This window comes from Caloenas nicobarica, chromosome 18 (assembly GCF_036013445.1).
Source record: "Caloenas nicobarica isolate bCalNic1 chromosome 18, bCalNic1.hap1, whole genome shotgun sequence".
NCBI classification, from domain to species: domain Eukaryota; kingdom Metazoa; phylum Chordata; class Aves; order Columbiformes; family Columbidae; genus Caloenas; species Caloenas nicobarica.
In genome coordinates, this window is record NC_088262.1 from 10,337,644 (window position 1) to 10,359,793 (window position 22,150).

The 22,150-nt window shown below is 56.2% G+C and overlaps 2 protein-coding genes across 2 annotated transcripts; both read left to right on the plus strand.

Annotated features, from left to right (window-relative positions):
* Positions 1-4,872: 4,872 nt before the first annotated feature.
* LOC135996099 (fas-binding factor 1 homolog) lies at positions 4,873-12,823 on the plus strand (the record flags this gene model as incomplete). The annotated part of the gene is given in 16 exon segments (XM_065647829.1): positions 4,873-4,936; positions 4,939-5,424; positions 5,973-6,102; positions 6,324-6,457; positions 6,740-6,852; positions 6,973-7,109; positions 7,173-7,278; positions 7,369-7,586; positions 8,068-8,152; positions 8,350-8,450; positions 8,811-9,017; positions 9,538-9,645; positions 9,964-10,117; positions 10,926-11,102; positions 11,288-11,533; positions 12,116-12,823. Coding segments are annotated over 16 exon segments (2,682 nt in total), but the record flags the coding sequence as incomplete, so codon positions are not given.
* A 2,525-nt stretch (positions 12,824-15,348) lies between these two features.
* LOC135995960 (fas-binding factor 1 homolog) lies at positions 15,349-19,766 on the plus strand. Its single transcript, XM_065647614.1, is given in 7 exon segments — positions 15,349-15,501; positions 15,945-16,082; positions 17,657-17,833; positions 18,019-18,136; positions 18,242-18,386; positions 18,742-18,865; positions 19,449-19,766. Coding segments are annotated over 7 exon segments (1,083 nt in total). The 3' UTR covers positions 19,677-19,766.
* The last annotated feature ends 2,384 nt before the right edge of the window (positions 19,767-22,150 follow it).

Genomic DNA, 22,150 nt, shown 5'->3' on the forward strand with positions numbered 1-22,150 from the left:
AGTGTGAGGTTTATGGTTGGACTCAATGATCTTGAGGGTCTTTTCCAACCAGAATACTTCTGCGATTCTGTGATTGCGGGTGTGTTTAAGGCTGAGATGGAGCCTGGTTTCCAGGGCCTTGGAGAGGCGCGAGCAGCAGGGAGCCAGCCGGGGGGGCGGCAGGGGGACGTAGGTTTAACAGCAAGTCGGGAAATCCTCCTCTCCCTGCAGGTCAGAGTGTGGACGTGAGCAAGGATCTTCGATCCCCCCCGGGGGCTGACAGCGGAGGAATCTGCGAGGAGACCATCTTGAGCAAGGGAAAGCCCGGCTCTTGCCATGGTGAGTGTGATGGGTGCTCAGGCAGGCCTGGGAAATCCCCAGTGCTGCTGTGGCACTGGCTGGCAGGCAGGAGCCATCCCGAGGGCTGGGGGCTTCTGCCCAGCTGGCAGGCAGGAGGGGCTGAGCTCCCTGGTGTCACTGAAGGTGTCACATCTCTCTGCTTGCCCGGGGTTTCACCTGCCATTTCCCAAGCAGCGCGGGCGGGACGAGGGCTTCGCTGGTGCTGCTGGGCTTCTCTGGAGAAACCTGCCTCTGGCTTTAGTGTGCTGAGAAAGTCCAGCTCAGACTCGCTTGGTTTTGTAATGAGGGAATTTGCCTTTCTCCGTAGGCTACGCGAGCCAAGAGAAGCATAAGTGGTAAGTACACTGGCGTGGTCTCCTTTCCCTGTCCGTAGGTGCTTTGGTGTGCTGGGGATGCCTGGGACGGAGGAGGGGGGACACTGGGATGAGGTGGCAGCCCTGGCTACCGGAACGGTCGCCATCCATGTGTGAAAGGTGCAGCTCAGTGCATTGTGTCATTGCTGACCCAAACATATTCACCTGCCTCTCCAGTCAAAGGGATTTGCTTCCTGGGCTCCTATATTCTGTTCCTGTGGGTTTTCCCAAATCTGGAGGAGAATATATGCGTTTATTTCAGTTCTTCCCCTCCCCTGCTCCCTAACTGCTGGTTTAGAGGCCTCTTGCTGCCCCTGATACTGAAGCAGTGCATTTGGGGTCAAGTCCTGGCCCTGGCAGCTCTCTGTGGAAGACATGGCAGACATTACATTGCTGGTGCTTGAGACCAAATCTTTCTTCTTGGGGGATCTCGGAAGAGCAAGCCTTATTGACATTGGGAGCTTTTCTGCACCAGCTTGATGAGCTCACCTGCCTCAGCACCTTGAATTTGTCTTGTTTCAGGCTCTATTGATGACATCCTTGAGGACCTGCGGGGATATGATGGTAAAATGAAGCTTCTTTGCAGCTGAAAGGGCAGCATCCTTGTCCTGGTCCTCCCTTCCTGGGAGCAGGAGTTGCTGGTGCAACAGCCCTTGATCTGCGAGAGGCTCCAGTTGTGAGGGGGGAGGCAGCAGGGAGCAGGGGGGACAGCCGGGTTCCCAGAGCCAGAGGCCACTGAACAGGTTGCCCGTCGGTCTGGGGAGGTGAAGGGAAGTTTGTCTCTGATTAAAAGCCTCTGTGGTCCATGAGAAGCTGGCAAATCCCCCTGTGGAGTGCCCAGGCCTGGGCTATGGCCGTGTCCATCATCCTGCTCTCTCCCTGCGTTTTTCCAGTTGAACCCCGTGTTACATCTGCCAGAGCTTCCCAGCCGGCCGGGAGCAGCAGTGGGAGAGCCTGGAGCAGCAGCGTGCGGGCCAGCAAGGAGTGAGTGCCTTTCAGATCTCTCCGTGCTCCCCACGTCCTCCTGACCTGCCCCGTCCTCAGCTTCTGCACCCGCTCCCTGCCCCGACAGGTGGTTTGCAGAGGATGATTTCACAGAATCACAGAATCACAGAATGTTAGGGATTGGAAGGGACCTCAAAAGATCATCTAGTCCAATCCCCCTGCCAGAGCAGGAAAACTTAGGTGAGGTTACACAGGAAGGCATCCAGGCGGGTTTTGAATGTCTCCAGAGAAGGAGAATCCACAACCCCCCTGGGCAGCCTGTTCCAGTGCTCTGTCACCCTCACTGAGAAGAAGTTTCTTCTCACATTTAAGTGGAACCTCTTGTGTTCCAACTTGAACCCATTACCCCTTGTCTTACTGTTGGTTGTCACTGAGAAGAGCCTAGCTCCATCCTCGTGTCACCCACCCTTTATATATTTATAAACATTAATGAGGTCACCCCTCAGTCTCCTCTTCTGCAAGCTAAAGAGACCCAGCTCCCTCAGCCTTTCCTCATAAGGGAGATGCTCCACTCCCTTAATCATCTTTGTGGCCCTGCGCTGGACTCTCTCCAGCAGTTCCCTGTCCTTCTTGAACTGAGGGGCCCAGAACTGGACACAATATTCCAGATGAGGTCTCACCAGGGCAGAGTAGAGGGGAAGGAGAACCTCTCTGGACCTACTAACCACCCCCCTTCTAATACACCCCAGGATGCCATTGGCCTTCTTGGCCACAAGGGCACAGTGCTGGCTCATGGTCATCCTGCTGTCCACCAGGACCCCCAGGTCTCTTTCCCCTACACTGCTCTCCAATAGGTCATTCCCCAACCTGTACTGGAACCTGGGGTTGTTCCTGCCCAGATGCAAGACTCTACATTTCCCCTTGTTATATTTCATTAAATTTTTCCCCGCCCAACTCTCTGGCCTGTCCAGATCTCGCTGGATGGCAGCACAGCCTTCTGGCGTGTCAGCCACTCCTCCCAGCTTGGTGTCATCAGCAAACTTGCTGATAGTACACTCAATTCCCTCATCCAAGTCATTGATGAATATATTGAACAGTATTGGTCCCAGAACTGACCCTTGAGGCACTCCACTAGATACAGGCCTCCAACCAGACTCCGCCCCATTGATCACAACTCTCTGGCTTCTCTCCTTCAGCCAGTTTGCAGTCCACCTCACTACCCGATCATCCAGTCCACACTTCCTCAGTTTTGCCGTGAGGATGCTGTGGGAGACGGTGTCAAATGCTTTGCTGAAGTCAAGGTAGACCACATCCACTGCTCTGCCATCGTCAATCCACCTTGTTACGTCTTCATAAAAGGCTATGAGGTTGGTCAAACACGACTTCCCCTTGGTGAAGCCATGTTGACTGTCCCTGATGACCCTCTTATCCTTGATATGTCTTAAGATGGCACCAAGGATAAGGTGTTCCATCACTTTCCCAGGGATGGAGGTGAGGCTGACCGGTCTATAGTTGCCCGGGTCCTCCTTCTTGCCCTTTTTGAAGACCGGAGTGACATTTGCTTTCCTCCAGTCCTCAGGCACCTCTCCCGTTTCCCAAGACTTGGCAAAGATGATGGAGAGCGGTCCAGCAATGACTTCAGCCAGCTCCCTCAGCACCCGCGGGTGCATCCCATCTGGACCCATGGATTTATGGATGTCCAGATTGCTTAATTGCTCCCTAACCCAGTCCTCATCAACTGAGGCAGACTCCTCCATTGCCCTGCCTTCCTCTGGGGCCTCAGGGGTACGGGGCTCCTCAGGACAGCCTCCGGCAGAGTAGACAGACACAAAGAAGGCATTCAGTAATTCTGCCTTCTCTGTATCTTCTGTCACCAGGGCACCCACCCCGTTCATCAGTGGGCCTACATTGCCTCTGGTGTTAGTTTTATCTGCCATGTATTTGAAGAACCTCTTCCTGTTGTCCTTGACCCCTCTCGCCAGGTTTAACTCTAAGGAGGCCTTAGCTTTCCTAGTTGCCTCCCTACATCCTCTGGCAACAGCCTTATATTCTTCCCAAGTGGCCAGCCCCTCCTTCCATGATTTGTAAACCCTCCTCTTCCACTTGAGTTTGCCCAGCAGTTCCCTGTTTAACCACGCAGGTCTCCTGGCTCCCTTCCTTGACTTCCTGCGCGTCGGGATGCACTGATCTTGAGCTTGGTAGAAGCAGTCCCTGAAAGTTAACCAACTATCTTGGGCGCCTTTACCTTCAAGCAGCCTTGCCCATGGGATTCCCTCCAGCAACTGTTTGAAAAGGCCAAAGTCGGCCCTGCTGAAGTCCAGGGTTGCAATTCTGCTCGGTATTCTGCTCCCACCACAGGAGATTCTGAACTCCACCATCTCATGGTCACTGCAACCAAGGCAGCCCCCCACCTTTACTGCTTCGACCAGACCCTCCTTGTTAGCGAGGACGAGATCCAGCAGCGCACCTCTTCTAGTCGGCTCCTCCACCATTTGCATGAGAAAGTTATCGTCAATGCACTGGAGGAACCTCCTAGACTGAGGCTGGCTGGCTGAGTAGTCCTTCCAGCAAACATCAGGGTAGTTAAAATCCCCCATAACAACCAGGGCCTGTGACTGTGAGGCCACGCTCAGCTGCCCATAGAAGGCCTCATCAACTTCCTCACCCTGATCTGGTGGCCTGTAATAGACTCCCACAACAGTGTCACCCCTGCCAGCCTGCCCCTTAATTCTCACCCACAGACTCTCAACTCGCTCCTCAACCGCACCTGGACAGTACTCTATACATTGCAGTTGCTCTCTCACATAAAGAGCAACTCCACCACCTCGCCTGGCTGGCCTGTCTTTCCTGAAAAGGGCATAGCCATCCATGACCACATTCCAGTCATGTGAGCTGTCCCACCATGTCTCTGTAATTGCCACCAGATCATAATCTCCTGACCGAACGCAGGTTTCTAACTCCTCCTGCTTATTCCCCATGCTGCGCGCATTGGTGTACAGGCATTTCAGGAAGCGAGCCGAGTACACCGATTTCACCCTAGGGGCCTGGGGGGCCTCCCGGTCTTTATTGATTCCAGTGTGCTGCCCCACTGATGCAAGCCCAGCTACAACCCCATCCCCCTTCAAATCTAGTTTAAAGCCCTGCAAATGAGCCCTGCTAATTCCTGTTCCTGCTGATTTCTTCAGCAAGGTCCTTGCAGAGAACAAGGCAGCTGCAGGGGTGAGCCCAAATTTGGGGAGAGAGTCTGGATGTCCTGAGGGCTGGGGCTGAGCTCTCGGGCATCGCTGGCAGGGGGAAAAGACAGGAGAGGGGAGTGGGTGTCCGGTGGGAGACGGGCTTCCAGGTACCGAGGATGGAGCAAAGCCCGGGGGCACATGCTGCTGCAGCCCAGCCTTCCTGGGTGCGCTTCGGCTCAAGCGTCGTAGGAAGAGCCCTCACCCAAAGCAATGGGCTTGGGTGTTCCTGACGCTTCTCCCGGAGGCAGCAGCAGGATCTCAGCCCAGGACTCAGGGCACAGAGCGTTTCAAGTACCGAAATCCCCCCATCTCAGCCCCCGTGCGCTGCAGCCACGGCCCCCAGCACCAGCCTCCCAAGGGAGGAGTAGTGCTGAGGCATCCGCAGCGCTCGCCCTGTGCCCGTCCTCATCCTCTTGCTTTCCAGGACAAGGACGACGCGGACTGGGATTTCCTGGGGACATCGAAACCCGGTTCTGGGCCATGGAAGATGCCCGTGAAACGTGGCACTGAAAGCAGCTCTGAGACAACACCGGAACAGAGCAGCAGGAAAGGTAAGCAGGTTGCTGGATGCCTCCTCCTTGTAGGAAAGGAATGAGCAGCCTGGCTGAGTTTGTGTGAGGTCCCAGCTGATGAAATCGAAAGCCACCCAGTCCCATCTGTGACTAAGCAGAGCGGTCATTTCTAGAGCAACTCAATAACGGGCTTGGTTGTGCCACAGCTCAGGGAGTGCCACAGGTTACAGAACTGGCCTTTCCTTTGCGGGAAGGGAGGCTCAGATTTTCCCTTGGGCCTCACCCGGCCTGTTCTGCACGGTGCCAAATGAGACCAAGTTTTTGGGGTCAGGATTTGGGTGGCCGTAGCATCCCCGGTCCACGGCAAAGCCCAGCGGGGGCACGTCTGGGTGGGTCCCGGCTGCACTGTGGCTGTTACAGGCACTCGCCCCTCTTGTTCCTGCAGCGGGGATGCTCATGGGTCCGATGCTCCCCTCAAATGGCCTTTCTCCCCGATAAATCCCACTGGGCTGCTTGGATCTCTTGTTGTTTAAAAAACCAACACCTGCCCTGCTCAAACCTCCTCCCATGTGCGATCCCATCCCCAGAGCTACCCCCACGCCAGACGCCCCTGCGCACGGTGGCCCCGGTCCAGAGGAGGAAGACATCGACGTTTGAAGATGTTGATGACGACAACCTGTTGGATGCGATGGGAATTGGCAATGGCCCAAAAAAAGAGTAAGGGCAGTGCGGAGGCGGTGGGAGTAACGCAGGGGGCGGGCTGCACGTTGAGCCGGTGCCACCGTGCTGGGGGGGGATGCTGGAGCTTCTGCCCGTGGGTTCCAGCAAGGGGCAAGAGCAGCTGGTTTGGCAGAGAAGAGCCAGAGCAGCCTGGCCAGGCTGTGTGAGGAGGGACAGCCCTGCCTCTGGAGAAACCATCTGCCACCGTGTCCCCACAGAGAGGAGCTCCGGCCAGCGCGCTCCAAGCTGGATGAGTTGTTCGGACGAGGCTCCGTGGCCAAAGTCCTGGAAAAGCCAGGTACGGGAGAGCATAGGGAGTTCAAACTGGATAAAAAGCTCCCAAAGCAGCCAGGTGAGCCCAGCCAGGGACGTTGGGAAGGTCTGCAGAGCTGACAGCATTGGCTTGGGCTAGCGAGCTTTATTTGTAATGCCCTTGCAGGGGAAATGCCCTTTCTGTCGGGGTGAGCAGGGCGGTTAACGGGCTCTGGGTCAGCGCGGGGGAAGGCGGCTCATGCAGAAGTGTTGTGCTCTGCCCTCGAGGCAGCCTGGGAGGAGGAGGAGGAGGAGGGGAGGGCTGGTGTCTTTGCAGCAGCTGCTCCTCTGGGCGCTGGCTCAAGGCTCCTTGTCTGAACAGAGGAGGAAAAGCGTTGGGACAAGGAGGAACTTGTCTTTGGAGCCTACAAGCCCTCGATGGGCTCCAGGCCCGCGGTCCAGCCGGCAACGGGGCAGTCGGTGAGGTACGGTGCTGTGCGTGTGTCTGTAGCTCCAGCCACCACCCTGCTGTCCCTGCGGCTGAGCAGGCAGGTCCCCGCATCCCCTTGCAGGCAGGTCTGCAGCTGCTTCTCCTTCCTCAGGTTTTCTGCCGAGATCAGCGGCAGCGAACCGAACCCAGAGCTCCGCTCCACACCTCGTCGTCCAGGCAGACGGAACCCCGTGCAGAGAAGAAGGGGCGGAGACGACTGGCTGGGCTTGGAGGATGACGATTTCCTGGACCCGGACCCGCTGTCCCCAGCCAAGGGCAGCCCGGCACTCAGCATCCCCAGCCCTGCCGCAGCCGGGCGGCCCAGCCCCGCCAGCCAGCTCGGGGCTGCAGAGGAGGCAGCGGCTAAACCCGACCCGATGGACTGGCTGACGGCTGCCTTGGCTCGCAGGAAAGCCGAAGCACAGGCCGAGGTGCAGAAGATAGAGGCCAAGACCATGGAGACCCAGGAGAAGAAGGTCGAGCCCTCAGAGACCCAGGAGAAAAAGGCTGAGCCCTCAGAGGCCCAAGAGAAAAAGGCTGAGCCCTCGGAGGCACAAGAGAAAAAGGCTGAGCCCTCAGAGACCCAGGAGAAAAAGGCGGAACCCTCGGAGGCCCAAGAGAAAAAGACCAAGCCCTTGGAAACCCAAGACACAAAGGCCGAGCCCTCAGAGGCCCAAGACACAAAGGCCGAGCCCTCAGAGACCGCGGGTGAAGGGCCGGGTCCCCGCTCTCCCGTCAGGTAAAGGCCCGGTCAATGGCCGCAGCGCTCCCGTCTGCTCCACGTGTGGCTGCTCCAGCAGCAGCTCTCAGCAACACCTGCCTCAGAGTTATGAAATTCATTTAAGCACTTTCTTGTCTCTGGTTGGAGTAATGCCGCGGGTCTTTGTCCCGCTGATCCAGCCCACAGTCCCGTTCCCCTGTGCGGGTTCAGACTTGTGCCGTCCGAACGGGGCTCAGAAGGGAATTGCAGCCCAAGTGCCTCGAGCGGCAGGCAGGGGCTGTGAGCTGGGGGTGCCCGGGGAAGGGGGTGGGTGCAGCGAGGGGAGCACCAGGGTTGGAGCTGTTGGGGTCTTTGCTCCCTCGGCAGCCAAAAGGCTGAATCCTGCCGCAGCCGAGCGGGACGGAGGCTTTCAGCTGCGAGGCAGGAGCTGGTGTTGGGGAGGGATCTTGTCTCTCATGGCCTCCTCGGCTTGACCACATCGGGTGCTTTTTGCCTGCAGCCAGCTGGCCGCCTCCCCAGCAGCATCGGAGTGTCGGGCAGAGCTGCTGAGCGCTCAGGCCCGTGTGGCAGAGCTGGAGAGCCAGGTGAGCCCCAGCGCCTGTGGAGGGGGACATGGGTGAGCCAGGGGGAGGAGAAGGGGCCACGTCTGCTCCAAACAGCATCAGGGTGACGGGAGAGAGGAGCAACCTCCCTGTCCAGAGATGCCAACGGCCACCGAGTGCTGCTGTGGGGGTTCTGTCCCCGGGGCAGCACAAGAACCTTCTCCCCGGGTGCCCGGCAGGTGCGGATGCTGGAGGAGGAGCGGGCGCATCACAAACTGTTGCTGGAGAGTGCGCAGCAGCAGCACCGGGAGTACCTGGATCTCCAGAAGAGCAGCCACAGGTAGCGGGCTCTGGCCTGTGCTCCCCTCCTCCGGCAGGTCCTCGCCTACAGCCCCATCCAGCTCCCCTGAGGGGACAGTGCTGGGGCGCGTCCCAAATCCTCCCTGGGTGGGTGACAAGAGGAGGGGCCTGTCCCTTTGCCAGCAAGTCCCCAACCAGGGCATCGCACTGGGCAGCAGCAGAGGGCTCAGGGCTCAGAATGCGGAGAGCGAAGCAGCCCCTGCCTCAGTTTCCCCACGCACACAGCAACACCGATCTGCTGCTAAATCCCCGTGTGCCCTTTGGGTGCAGAGTGCCGGGTACTGCAATGAAAGTAACACTTGTTCGGTGCCGTGACCCCTCACGGGCTCTCTCCGGGCAGGACCTCAGTGACCCTACTGGAGGAGAACTACGGGCAGCGGGTGGAGATGCTGCGGCAGCAGAACGAGCAGCTGGTGGCTCAGCTGCGGCAGCAGTGGCAGGACACGGCGCGCGATCGGGCAGAGCTGCTGGCGCAGCACCGGCTGGACCTGGAGGAGCTGCGGGAGCAGCACCGGCTGGAGCTGCAGCGGCTGCGGGAGCTGCAGAGGTGAGAGCGGCACGAGCGGCATGTGGTGCTGGTACCCCCGCTCTGGGTGAAGGAACCAGGGAACGGTTTGGGGAGATGGTGAAAGGAGAAAGGAGAGTCCAGAAGCGCTGGGTTGAGGGCAGCTCAGTGGCTTTTGGAGTGGGGATTTGCTTTGCAGCTGGAGACAGGGAGATCTGGCTAGAGACATCATCCCGACGGAATGCATTGCATTTTGAAAGATGCTGAACCCCATGTTTTCTCTCCCCCAGATTCCTTTTATTCAGAACAATGAGTTGCTGATGTCTGCATAGTTTGGGTCAATGAGAAATCTGGTTTTAGGCAGAGAAGCCTATAACCCCCAGATGTGGTCCGTCCCAGATGTGGATGGCAGTCTGTGGGATGCCCCGTGACAGACCACCCTGCCAGCTCAGCTCCTGGGACCTGGTTCTCAGCCCCACGACCGAGCCTCTTCCACGGTGCCCGTCACGGGGAGCACCAGTTTGTAACAGCCCATGCTGGGCTCCTTCCCCGTGTCCTGCAGGGGGTCTGTCCAGGAACTGCGCAAGAAACACGAGGAGCAGCTCCAGCACGTGAAGTGGCTGAAAGAGCAAGAGATGGATGTGCTGACCAGCACCACTTCACACACCAGGTACGGACAGCCGGTGTCGTGTCCCCGCGTTGATCCCTGGCCAGGGCGTTCCCTGTCCTCCGGGAAACCAGGCCCGCAGCACAGGAGGAGCAGGGCCCATCCTCTCTCCCACCTGCAGCCCCCAGGGATGCTGGGCTGTTATTTAGTATCTGTCTGTGCTCCCCGAAGCAGCAGCTGCATCTTCCTCCGGCTGTGCTCTGATCCCGAGAGGTTTGGGGCAGGGCTGCCCGGCCTATGGCCCAGCACACGTCCCCGTCTCGTTCGCAGTGAGACAAAGTGTGTCCCCCAGGGTGACCCTCCCCTCGCTCCTCTGCACAGGTCTCTGGACGGCATCATTGAGAAGATGGAGAAGTTCTCCAGTGACCTGCAGAACATGTGCAAGAGGGACATGGAGGAGGAGCGGAGCCGTGTCCAGGAGCTGGTGACCAACACGGAGGCCAGGCTGGGCGAGCAGACTCGGCTGCTGGAGCAGGTGAGCCCACGCTGTGTCCTCTGCCCGGGCCAGGCTCCTGGCTGGGTCCGGGGCGTTTCTCTGGCCCACAGGAGGTCCCCGGCCTGGAGCCCGTGAATGGTGTCTGTCCCTGCAGCGTCTGGCAGGCAGACGGGTGGGTCCTGCTCACCAGGGAGATGTTCAGCGCTGCCTTCTGGTGACAGGGATGTCGCTCGGGGTGGTGAGAATGGGGGTGTCCCAGGAACAGGCTCCACCAGCCCGTTTCAGATGTTGACTGAAGCATCAACTCTGTCTCTCCCCTTTACCCGTGAGGAGTTTGGGCAGCCAGACCAGGCGCAGCCGCCTCTGTTGTGAGTCTGGGGAGAGGAAACCCCCACGGTGGATGAGGCAAAACCTCCCCGTGCCACGGCGACGTGTCCAGAGCCAGTTCTGCTCCCCCCAGGGCTGTCCAGAGGGGACATGTGGCACAGACAGTGCGGCAGAGCTGCATTTTTCAGGGCTGCCAGGGTGGCAAAGGACCACTCAGGCTGGGTATTTCCAGTGCCGAGGAACTGCTGTGCGGTGAGCGTGTTTGAGGGTGTGCAGCACGGTGAGGGGCTGCGTCCGTTCTGAGGAAGGAGTGTGTGTGTGTGTCCGGTCCCAGCTCTGCCAGCCCTGGTCCCCACAGGTGGAGGGGTGAGGGCACTGCTGGAGCACCGGGGGCTGTTGCTCTGCACCCAAAGCGGCCACAGGAGGAGCTCAACAGGGGCTCTGCCTCCCCCTCAGAAGACGTGAGATGGTGTCCGGGACAGGGCAGGTGATTCATCGGTTTCCCCCGTGCCCACCCTAGGAGCGGGCAGAGCTGAAGATGCAGGGCCAGGAGCTGAAAGCCAAGGAGGAGCAGCTGGCGAGAGACAGGCAGAGGCTGGATAAGGCCTGGCAGGAGCTGAGGCTGGAGAAGGAGAAGGTGAACGGGGCCGCGCTGCGTGTCCAGCAGCAGGAGGAGCTGATGAGAAGCTCGAAAGAGGTAAGCCGAGCGTCTGCACCACGGTTCGTAGCGGTGCATGGGCTGGCAGCACAGCCAGGGTCTCACAGCCCTCCTGAAGTCATGAATCCTGTGCCGGGAGGGGAACAAGGGGACGCGCAGAGGAGCCCCAGCCCAGGGCAGCGAGGGTCCCTGTCCCCAAGCTCCCCAGCCGCTCTGCCTTGCAGCTCTTGGCCCAGAAGCACGCGGAGGGGGAGCGAGCCCTGGGGGAGGCACGCAGGATGCAGCGCGAGTTCTGGGACAAGCTGCAGGTCCTGCAGCAGCAGCAGGAGCAGCTGAAGCAGCAGCAGGAGCAGCTGAAGCAGCAGCAGGAACAGCTGAAGCAGCAGGAGCGGCGTCTGGACCAGGAAAAGGCCTCCTTAGCTTCCACGTACAGCGCCCAAGTGGAGCTGCTGAAGTACCAGGCCGAGCAGGTGAGGCGGGGGAGAGCGGGGCTGGAAGGGGCTGCGGAGCCGCTGGCGGAGCTGGGCTGGGTGAACCCGACGGGGCCCTGAGAGCCGGGGGGTCTCCTGAGATCAGGGCTGAGCCCTGGGCTGGGCCGGGTGGGCTGGAAGAAGCCGCGGGCAGCCAGAGGAGTGACAGCAGAGGCAAGGAGAGGGGGATGCTCGCAGCTTGTCTCAGGCTGGCTCCACGTCCAACCCGAGATGGACATCGTCCTCGGCTCGAAGGGGTTGCCCTCTGCTCAGCCCTTCCCTGGGTGGGAGATGCCAGCTCTGCTGGACTCTGGCTTTGTGGTGTCCCCATCCTGTGCCGTCAGGTCCCTGCTGGGTCTTTCCCCAGGCAGGGACGCTCTTGGAGGCTTCCCCTGCGGGTCCTGCTCAGACTGTGAGGTTCTGGGCTCTGGAGGAGCCAGGGAGGGGTCACATTCATAGGGGGCCATGGCACGAGGGAGGCTTTGGGATCCTTCTCTTGTTGATGAGCAACACCTTGGACTGCGACTCTGTTTCTGTGGCACTTTCTGGGATCATTCCCACCCATCCTTCCTTTCTTCTCAGGAGGACAAACGCTTAGAGGAGGAGAGAAACTTCTTGGAGTCCCTCAGGAAAGCACGATACAACACTTCACGACTGTCAACAACCCCTCCACCCTCCTCCTCTTCCGTGGACGATGACATTGAGTATACGCGTTCATTTATGAAGGCCCTGAGGAAAGCATCTCCACCTGTGCAAGTAGTCAATCTGTCCTCCCTTCTCCGGCCTACCATTTCTTAGAGGATTTTCTTTCTTCCTTTCTCTTCAAAAACGATCTCGGAGAGTTCAGAGTGCGAAGTTCTTCCCCAGCGCCCGTGACGCCACAGTTGGTCTGGCCTCCATCCCTCAGGGCGAGTGCCACTCTACAGCTGCTACAGGAACCTTTCATCAGGCTCTGCTCCAGTGGCCGTTCTGTCAGCTCTGGTTCTGTCGTGACTTGTAATAACATCGTATGTGAGACTGTGGTTACGAGTTCAAGGCCTTAGAGACTTCAGGAGTTCGTTTGGACACATTAGCAGGGATGCTTAATAAACACAAAGGGAGGACTGTTGCAGAATAAGTTTAATCACTTAAATTCCTTTAGTTGTATTCTATGCTTCAAAATATCGCGATAAGGACAGAGAAAAAACTGCCTGGAAGACAGAGGAAGAGAATCCAAGAAGAAACAACGAAGGCCCCCGACCCAAAATTACCACTGGACCAACAGGCTTGTGAAGGATACGTGAAGAGCGGGTGCACAGACTGTGGGGCTTTAAAAGCCGAAGTCTCTTTTGTCTCATGCTCCTCCTGCTGAGAGGCCCCAAGTCCAGACCGTTTCTTTGCTGTTATGCAGTTATTTATGGAGATCCTGAGGAAAGCGCCCTACAACACTTCACCTCTGCCGGCATCCCGACCGTCCTCCCTTCTCTGGACTGAAGAGAAGCTGCTAAATTAATGTAGACTGGGATTAAGTTACAAAGATGTCCCCGTCGTTAACCAACGACAACATGGCAAATGCTTTCTAACCACCTGCAAAACGAGGGGATATTTTTCAAGTTTTAAATCGTTCTGCCTGACAAAGAGACCTGAAGATTAAGGAACACGTTGTTTAGAAGCAGAGCGCTTAGCTTATATTTGACTAGTAATTAATAGTAAGAAACTCATCCGTTATAACTAACTTCATACTAACCTTATGTTAGCTCACAGGAAGGAGATTGGGGAACCACCTGGTGATAATGTGAATAGAGAAACCTTGCTGACATATTATATTCAGTCGCCATTGTATAAATTAGATGATGAGGAAAAGTGGCCTCTGAATGAAACTCTGAATTATGCCACGTGAACGTTATTCTTGAAGAGAGAAGGAAAGTGGGCTCAGGTCATGTATGCTGATACGTTTTTCACTTTGCGAAAACCCCCAGAGTGGCAGGCAGAATGCGGTATTAACTTGCCACCACAGGATCCAGCTGTGTTCACATGAAAAAGGGAGCGGAATAAAGCTCAGGGGAAGTTGAAACGATGCCGTTCAGCGTGTAGAATAAGACAGGAAACTCCCCTGATGAGAGGGGAGGGCGAGATAGAAGAGTGTGTGTCCCCACGGGGTGTAGAATTGAAGATTATTTGCCCTGCCCTTCCGAGGTGGTGAAACTCAGGAGAGAGACGAGGAAAACAGGGAAAAGAATCAGAGTGTTTAGTTGATACTGGAACGTCTCATTCAGTTTTGAATCAGGAATTGATACCATTAGATGAAGATTTTGTAACTGTTGTGGGAGCTACTGGCCAAGAAGAGAAAGCTTTCCTCAACAGCCAATGAAATAGAAATTGGGAAAACAAATTGGAATTCCTAAGTTCTCATCTATGCCTGGGTCTCCAAAACTGTTACGGAGACGAGACTTATGAAAACAATTGCAAGCAATAATAACATTCAAGCAAGGTGAAGTGACATTCAAGATAAAAGAATTGAGCTTTTAAATTTGGCAGTGATTCAAACTGACAAGCAAAGCCATAGACCTCAGGAAATGTTGGATCGAGTATTTCCAGGGCTACGGGCTTCAAGAGTTCCTAGTAAATCAAAGAATGCAGAACTTGAGAGCGGGGAAGCTCCTCCAGGAAATGAGACTTTGTGATCTCCTGATAGCCACAGAAACCAAAGAAGACCGTATGCAATGCACTGTAAGTTTGCTAAATTTTGTGAGATGTAGTGGGTGTCGAGCTTCCCAACAGAAAGCCCAGCTGATACAGCACCAAGTGACTTATCTGGGATTCGAGATCTCCGGAGGGCAGCCAGGGCTGGGGATGGAGCAAAAAGAAGCTATTTGCTGGACATTTCTTAGAATGGCACGTTGGTGCAGACTTGGAGTTTATAATTTTGGACTTTTAGTAAAGCTTTTGTATGAACCGTGAAACAAAAAGACTTCCAAGTTGAATTGGACAAGAGAAGCATTTGAGGGCATTTGCACAACTAAACCAAGAACCTGGGTCTCCCAGATATCACCAAGCCGTTTTAGTTATACTCACACGAAAGGCCAAGCATTGCTTGGCGTGTTCTAGCGCAGCAATTGAGTCCTCAGAACCGAGCGGTGGCTGCTTCCCTAAGCAGTCAGATGAAGCGAGCAAAGGCTGGCCTGGATGTCTTGGAGCTGTGGCAGCTCTTGCACTCGCTGTATAGGAAGCTCCTGAGTTCACCAGGGGACAGAAAATGACCGTATTGGTGTCCCACACAGTCACAACCGTACTGGAACCAAAAGGTACCCATGGGTTATCTCGCTGGAGATTCCTGAATACCAGGCGGTATTGGTGGAACAAGGTGATGTGAATATTGCCATTACCAACATTGTCAATGCAGCCCCTTTCCTCAGTGGATCTGTTTCAGAGCCTGTGGTCCAGGATTGCTTGGAAACAATGGGAGCTGTTTACTCCAGCAGATGGCATTTAAAGGAACAGGAAGACGCTGAAGACTCCTGGTTCACTGATGGAAGCAGCTTTGTAAAGCAAGGAGTACATAAAGCTGGGTATGCCCTACCAACTACCCACGAGGTAATCGAAGCTAAACCTTTGCCTCCTGGGGCTTCTGCCCAGACAGCTGCACACGCACGAGCTTTAGAATTATCCAGAGAGAAGAAGAGTAATATTTGCACTGATTCCAAGTATGCTTTGGGAGTGCTGCAAGCCCATGGACCATTTGAAAAGGCCCAAGTTTATTAACAGCACAAGGAGAACAGATTAAACATGGTACTCCAATTGTCGGAAGCCGGGCTGTTACTGGACAAGTTGCCGTCATGCATTTCAAGGAGAATCGAAAAGGAGACACTGATCAGGAAGCTGGAAATAAATTGGCAGCTGATACTGCGAGACAAGCTGCTGAAAAGACAGAGAGAGATATGAGAGCGATGTCTCCGATCCCGGGTGGCTGTCTCCTCGAACCACCATCAGTAAACTCTACCTTGCGGTATGTGAACAGAGACCTTCTCAGGTTGGCCAGAAGCATTCCCCTGCCCAACTAGTAAAGCTGGAAAAGTAACTAAAGCTTTGTTAAATGAGATCCTACCCCGATCTGGGGTACCCGCTGTGATGTCCTCTGATAGAGGGCCCCGTTTTGTTGCACAGGTAGTGCTGCAAGTCAGTAGAGCATCAGAGATCGATTGGCAGTTGCCAACTCTCTACAAGTCTTAAGCAGGTGGGCAGGTGGAAAAGAAACTGAGTTATATAATCGAACAGCAGATAAACAGAATTTGTCAAGAAACTAACTGGAAGTAGAATCAAGCACTACCTTTAGCGCTGCTCAGAATTAGAGTGAAGCCTCGAGCCAAAGAAAACTGAAGTCTTTTCTTTCAAGCCAATAGATGAAGTTTCCGTTAAAGCTTTTTCATGTCAGCCTTCAGAAGAGAAGTGGAATGGGCTGTTCCAGGTATTGCTGCCGGCCTTTACTGCCATCAAGATTAAAGAGCAACCTGCCTGGATTCAGTATTCAAGAGTGAAGAAAGCAGCAGATAAGAAACAGACGTCGGAGCCAGTAGGACCTTCCGCTGTCCAATTCTCTCAGCGTTGATCTCAGTGACTCTAAAAAGTACGAGTGCAGTAACAAATGCTTTTACTCCAAGGTGGCCTTTACACGGGTCTTTAGTGAAAACTATTATAGCCCAACATGAACTAAAGGAAAAATGTGGACAGGTCGAATCTGAAACAACTAAATATCCCTCGTTAGCATTATTGGTGATAATTATAGTCTTGCCAATAGTGAATTTTGCTTTTGGTACAAGCTAAAGACTCTTACAAAGCAAATTTGGGCTTTGCCCACGGTATTGAAATAGGAGCAACCGCAAATCCTTTTGGGAATCAACTAAAGTATGACATGAAGTCACTGAAGATGGTACATCTTGGAGTTCTGAAGAAATTTGGCATAAGCTTGCTTCATGGCTACCGATTCAACCTAGTCAAAGTAGCTGTTGATGTTTGTGACTCTAATTTTAATGCTAATAATTTTTACTTGCATTACGCGACAATGCTCGATTAGGTACTGTTGTGGGGTGACAAAGAGCTATGCCGTACCGCAACCCGAGATGATAATATTTTGTAGATCTCTATTGCAAAAGAATTTTGGCTTTGGTTTGGATACACTTTGGGTTTGGTTATGCACTTTAATGCCTAAAGACACAGTAGAAGCTGCTGTGGCTTGAACTTACCTGTCTTCTATCAGAGGACATCACAGCGGGGACCCCAAATCGGGGTATGGTCTCATTTAACAAAGCTTTAGTGACTTTTCCAGCTTTACCAGTTGGGCAGGGGAATGCTTCTGGCCAACCTGAGAAGGTCTCTGTTCACATACAGTCTTGTGGTCCCTCCCGCCGAGAGGCCCCTGTCCGGACTGTCTCTTTGCTGTACCTTTTAAGTTGTTTTTAATCTTGTAAAGAGATGATTTTTTAAATACTAACGTGTGAGACTCTGCTATGGGAAACCTGGGGTCAAGAACATTTCTGCGACAGTTTTGTGCACGTGAATCTGCATGTGGCACTACTTTGCTCATGGAGCTGGGAAGGAAATACTCGTCCTTCTCTGGAGCCTCTGCTTCCTTCAGCTTTCCAGAAGACACATTCGTGTTTTCCAGCACCCCCTTCTTTTGCTGCCCTGCAGAAACTCCTTTGGCCTCTGTTCCATCCCCAGCACAAGATAGTGATACTGCTCTGAGGACAAAACCAAGTAGTACTAATCAACCAGGTGCTGATAATAGACGTTCTGCCCTTCTTTCAACTGTTACTATTTTTGTAGCACTATCTCAAAGCATTTTGCAACTGTTAATTATGGGGATTTGATGTGAAAACCCACATGCAGTGATGGTAGAAACTGGAAATTTGTCCTGGAATGATGGAGTCAGTATTTGAGGGGAGAAATCAGTTGCCCAAGGTCGTTAGGTCTTCAGTGAGAACATGGAGAACGTGTGCAGTGACCTGCAGAACCGAGGGCTGTTGCTCTGCACCCAAAGCGGCCACAGGAGGAGCTCAACAGGGGCTCTGCCTCCCCTTGGGAAGACGTGAGATGGTGTCAGGGACAGGGCAGGTGATGCATCGGTTTCCCCCGTGCCCACCCTAGGAGCGGGCAGAGCTGAAGATGCAGGGCCAGGAGCTGAAAGCCAAGGAGGAGCAGCTGGCGAGAGACAGGCAGAGGCTGGACGAGGCCTGGCAGGAGCTGAGGCTGGAGAAGGAGAAGGTGAACGGGGCCGCGCTGCGTGTCCAGCAGCAGGAGGAGCTGACGAGAAGCGCCAATGAGGTAAGCGCAGCGTCTGCACCACGGTTCGCAGCCGAGCACGGGCCGGCAGCACAGCCGGGGTCTCACAGCCTTCCTGAAGTCGTGAATCCTGTGCCGGGAGGGGAACAAGGGGACGCGCAGAGGAGCCCCAGCCCAGGGCAGCGAGGGTCCCTGTCCCCAAGCTCCCCAGCCGCTCTGCCTTGCAGCTCTTAGCCCAGAAGCACGCGGAGGGGGAGCGAGCCCTGGGGGAGGCACACAGGATGGAATCCCAGTTCCGCGACAAGCTGCAGGTCCTGCAGCAGGAGCAACTGAAGCAGCAGGAGCGTCTGCATCAGGGAAGTGTCTCCTCACCCTCCCAACTGGGCCAGGGGCCACGGTGCACAAGGCCTGAAGCTTTTCTGACAGCTTCTCTCTCTCCCTTTCTCCCAGAGACCGCGCAGCAGCGGCTGAGCACGGCTCACCAGAGGAGACGGCATGAATAGCCCCGTGAGGAGCTGCCCAACCACCCTGTGACACCGCTGACCACAGCCCAGGACCTCGGTGCCCCGACCGATGGTCTCTCCAGCACCCTGGCTGAGGCTTCCGCACGCTGCAGGTGGGAAGGGACTTGCTGGGGGGCAGCTGCGCTTGTACCTGTGTCTCAGGAGGCTTGGGATGGTCCTGGGGGCTGGTTTAGTGCCCCTGCATATAAACCTCAGGTGCGAGTTGCCCTCTCGTCCTCTGCAGGGGCTCAGCGGAGCTCTCTGAGCCAGGGCAGTGCCTGGAGGGGGCAGGAGGGGAGAGGCAGGCGAGTTAAAGCCCGTTTGTCCTGGGAGGCTGGGGAGGACCCCGCTGCAGGGACACGCAGGCAGCAGAACAAGGGATGCTGTGGTGTCTACGTCTGCAGTTCATCTAATGGCAGCATCTCGCACTCCGGCTCCTGTTCCAGACTTTCTGCCTCCCACTAGGACGCTCCCTCGGCACAGCCCGCGGGATATCGGGGAGTCCCTGCCCGTGGCCGACAACCCCGTGCTCAGTGCCCAGGTGCAGCTGCTGAAGTTCCAGGCCCAGTGGGTGAGGCAGGGGAGAGCGGGGCTGGAAGGGGCTGCGGAGCTGCTGGCGGAGCTGGGCTGGGTGAACCCGACAGGGCCCTGAGAGCCTCGGGGGTCTCCTGAGATCAGGGCTGAGCCCTGGGCTGGGCCGGGTGGGCTGGAAGGAGCCGCGGGCAGCCAGAGGAGTGACAGCAGAGGCAAGGAGAGGGGGATGCTCGCAGCTTGTCTCAGGCTGGCTCCACGTCCAACCTGAGATGGACATCGTCCTCGGCTCGAAGGGGTTGCCCTCTGCTCAGCCCTTCCCTGGGTGGGAGACGCTGGCTCTGCTGGACTCTGGCTTTGTGGTGTCCCCATCCTGTGCCGTCAGGTCCCTGCTGGGTCTTTCCCCAGGCAGGGACGCTCTTGGAGGCTTCCCCTGCGGGTCTTGCTCAGACTGTGAGGTTCTAGGCTCTGGAGGAGCCAGGGAGGGGTCCCCTTCATGGGGGGCCATGGTACGAGGGAGGCTTTGGGATCCTTCTCTTGTTGATGAGCAACACCTTGGACTGTGACTCTGTTTCTGTGGCACTTTCTGGGATCATTCCCACCCATCCTTCCTCTCTTCTCAGGAGGATGATTACTTAGAAAGGGAGAAGATCTTCTTGGAGTCCCTCAAGAAAGCTCGATACAACACTTCATGTCTGTCAGCATCCCGTCCGTCCTTCTGCCCTTCTCCGGACCACGATTTCTTTGAGGTTACGCAGTTATTTCTGGAGATCCTGAGGAAAGCGCCCTACTGCACTTCACCTCTGCCAGCATCCCGGCCGTCCTCCCTGCTCCTGACCACCATTTCTTAGAGGGTTTCTTAAGAGAAATGGGTTTAAAAGCCCAAGTCTCTTTTGCCTTGTGTTCCAACCCCTGAAAGGCCCCCAGTCTGGACTGTTTCTTTGCTGTACCTTTCAAGTTGTTTTGTATCTTATAATTAAATTATTTTTTAAAGCACAAACGTCTGAGATTCTGGTATGGGAAACCTGGGGTCAAGAACATTTCTGTGACAGTTTTGTGCACAGGAATCTGTGTGTGGCACCACTTTGCTGATGGAGCTGGGAAGGAAATTCTCGTCCTTCTCTGGAGCCAAAAAACCCACAGATGGTAGTTGGAGAAACTGCCAATTTGACCTGGAATGATGAAGCCGGTGTTTGAGGGCAGAAATCAGTTGACCCAGGTCCTTGGGTCTGGAGGTTGTTCTGGGAGGTTCTTCTGGTTTTTAAAGGCCATCTTGCAGAAAACAACAATCCCAAGTGAGGTGTCCAGGCTGTTTTTTCCTCCCCATGCATTCCCAAGGAGCTTTGTCTGATTTCCTTCAGTTTGTTTTTATATTGACTCGGGGCTCGCGCAGGGCTGTCTGGATTAGCAGAGGAAAGCTGTTGCTTTTACCAGAAGGTCCTGGTGCCCAGTGAACCCAGTACAGCTCCAGCTGCCCTGTTTGTCTGGCCTCCATCCGTCAGGGCGAGTGCCACTGGCCACCCGGCCAGCGCTACCGGGAGGCAGTTGCCCCCGTAGGGGTGGATCCTGCCGGCCGTGGTAGGGCCGAGCTGTCACAGGAGTTCTGGTTGACAACAGGTTGACCATGAGCCAGCAACGCGCCCTGTGGCCAAGAAGGTCGATGGTACCCGGGGTCCATGAGGAGGAGCGTGGCCAGCAGGTTGAGGGAGGTGAATCCTCCCCCTCTGCTCTGCCCTGGTGAGGCCCCATCTGAGTTGTGTGTCCAGTTCTGGGCTCCCCAGTTTAAGAAGGACAAGGAATTACTGGAGAGAGTCCAGCGCTGGGCTACAAAGATGCTGATGGGTCTGGAGCATCTTTCTTGTGAGGAAAGGCTGAGAGAGCTGGGGCTGTTGAGCTGGAGCAGAGAAGCTGAGAGGGATCTGATCAATGTGATCAATATCTCAGGGTGGGTGTCAGAGGATGGACCAGACTCTGTTCAGTGGTGCCCAACGCCAGGGTGAGGGGCAACGGGCACAGACTGAAACACAGGAGGGTCCAGCTGAACATGAGGAGAAACTTCTTTGCTGGGAGGTGCCAGAGCCTGGACCAGGCTGCCCAGAGCGGGTGTGGAGTCTCCTTCTCTGGAGACATTCAAACCCGCCTGGACCGACCTGTGTGATCTGCTCTGGTGACCCTGCGTGAGCAGGGGGGCTGGGCTGGGGGATCTCCAGGGGGCCCTTCAGCCCCAGCCAGGCGGGGATTCTGGGATTCTGTGACTTGTTCTCAAGCCGAAGTGAAATTCCGTAGTTCTCTGCAGGCTCAGCAGCTGCTCTGCACTGAAGGAGACACACTTAGACAAGAGCCTCGAGAAAGCCCGTCCAGAAGGTTTCAGTGTTTGAAGCCATTAGGCGTGTAGGCTTTGAAAAGAGGTTTGAAAGTGCCCCGGGGGGCAGCGGAGCCGCCGGGGCTGGAGCTGCCGGCCCTGCCCCGGGCCCGCCGGGGACTCCATTTCCCAGCACCCGGCGAGAGGAGAAGGGCCGGGCCGGGCCGGGAAGGGAAGGGAAGGGAAGGGCCGGGCGGGGCCGGGCGGGGCTGCTGCGGGCGGGGCCGGGGCTGCCGTGAGCCCGGGGACCGGGACGCTGCGGCCATGGCCACCAGGCCCGCGCCCGCTGGGGGCCGGGGGCGCGAGGGCCCCCGGTGTCGCGGCCACGGGACGCGGAGCGGCGGCGGTTGGTGCGGCCGGTGCCGTTGGTGCGGTCGGTGCCGTTGGTGCGGTCGGTGCGGTTGGTGCGGTCGGTGCGGTCGGTGCCGCGGCGGCTGCTCCGTCCTGCAGCATCGCGGGAGGTGCTGTTCATCTCGGCGACTTGTGGATCTGGAGACTTCGGTTGACGCCTTGAGCTACTGGAGTGTGTCCAGAGAAGAGCAGGAGAGCCGGTGAGGGGCTGGAGCACAAGTGTGATGGGAGCGGCCGAGGGAGCTGGGGGTTCAGCTGGAGAACAGGAGCTGAGGGGAGACCTTCTGATCTCTGAAGTGCCCGAAAGGAGCTTGGAGCCGGGGGGGTCGGGCTCTGCTCCCCAGGAACAAGCGCTGGGATGAGAGGAAACGGCCCCAAGTTGCGGCAGGGGAGGTTGAGGCTGGATCTGGGGAACAATTTCTTCCCCAAGGGGCTGTGGGGCACTGGAACAGGCTGCCCAGGGCAGTGGTGGAGTCCCCATCCCTGGAGGGGTTTGAAAGATGCAGAGATGAGGTTCTCAGGGACATGGGGTGGGGGCGGACTTGGTAGTGTGAGGTTTATGGTTGGACTCAATGATCTTGAGGGTCTTTTCCAACCAGAATACTTCTGCGA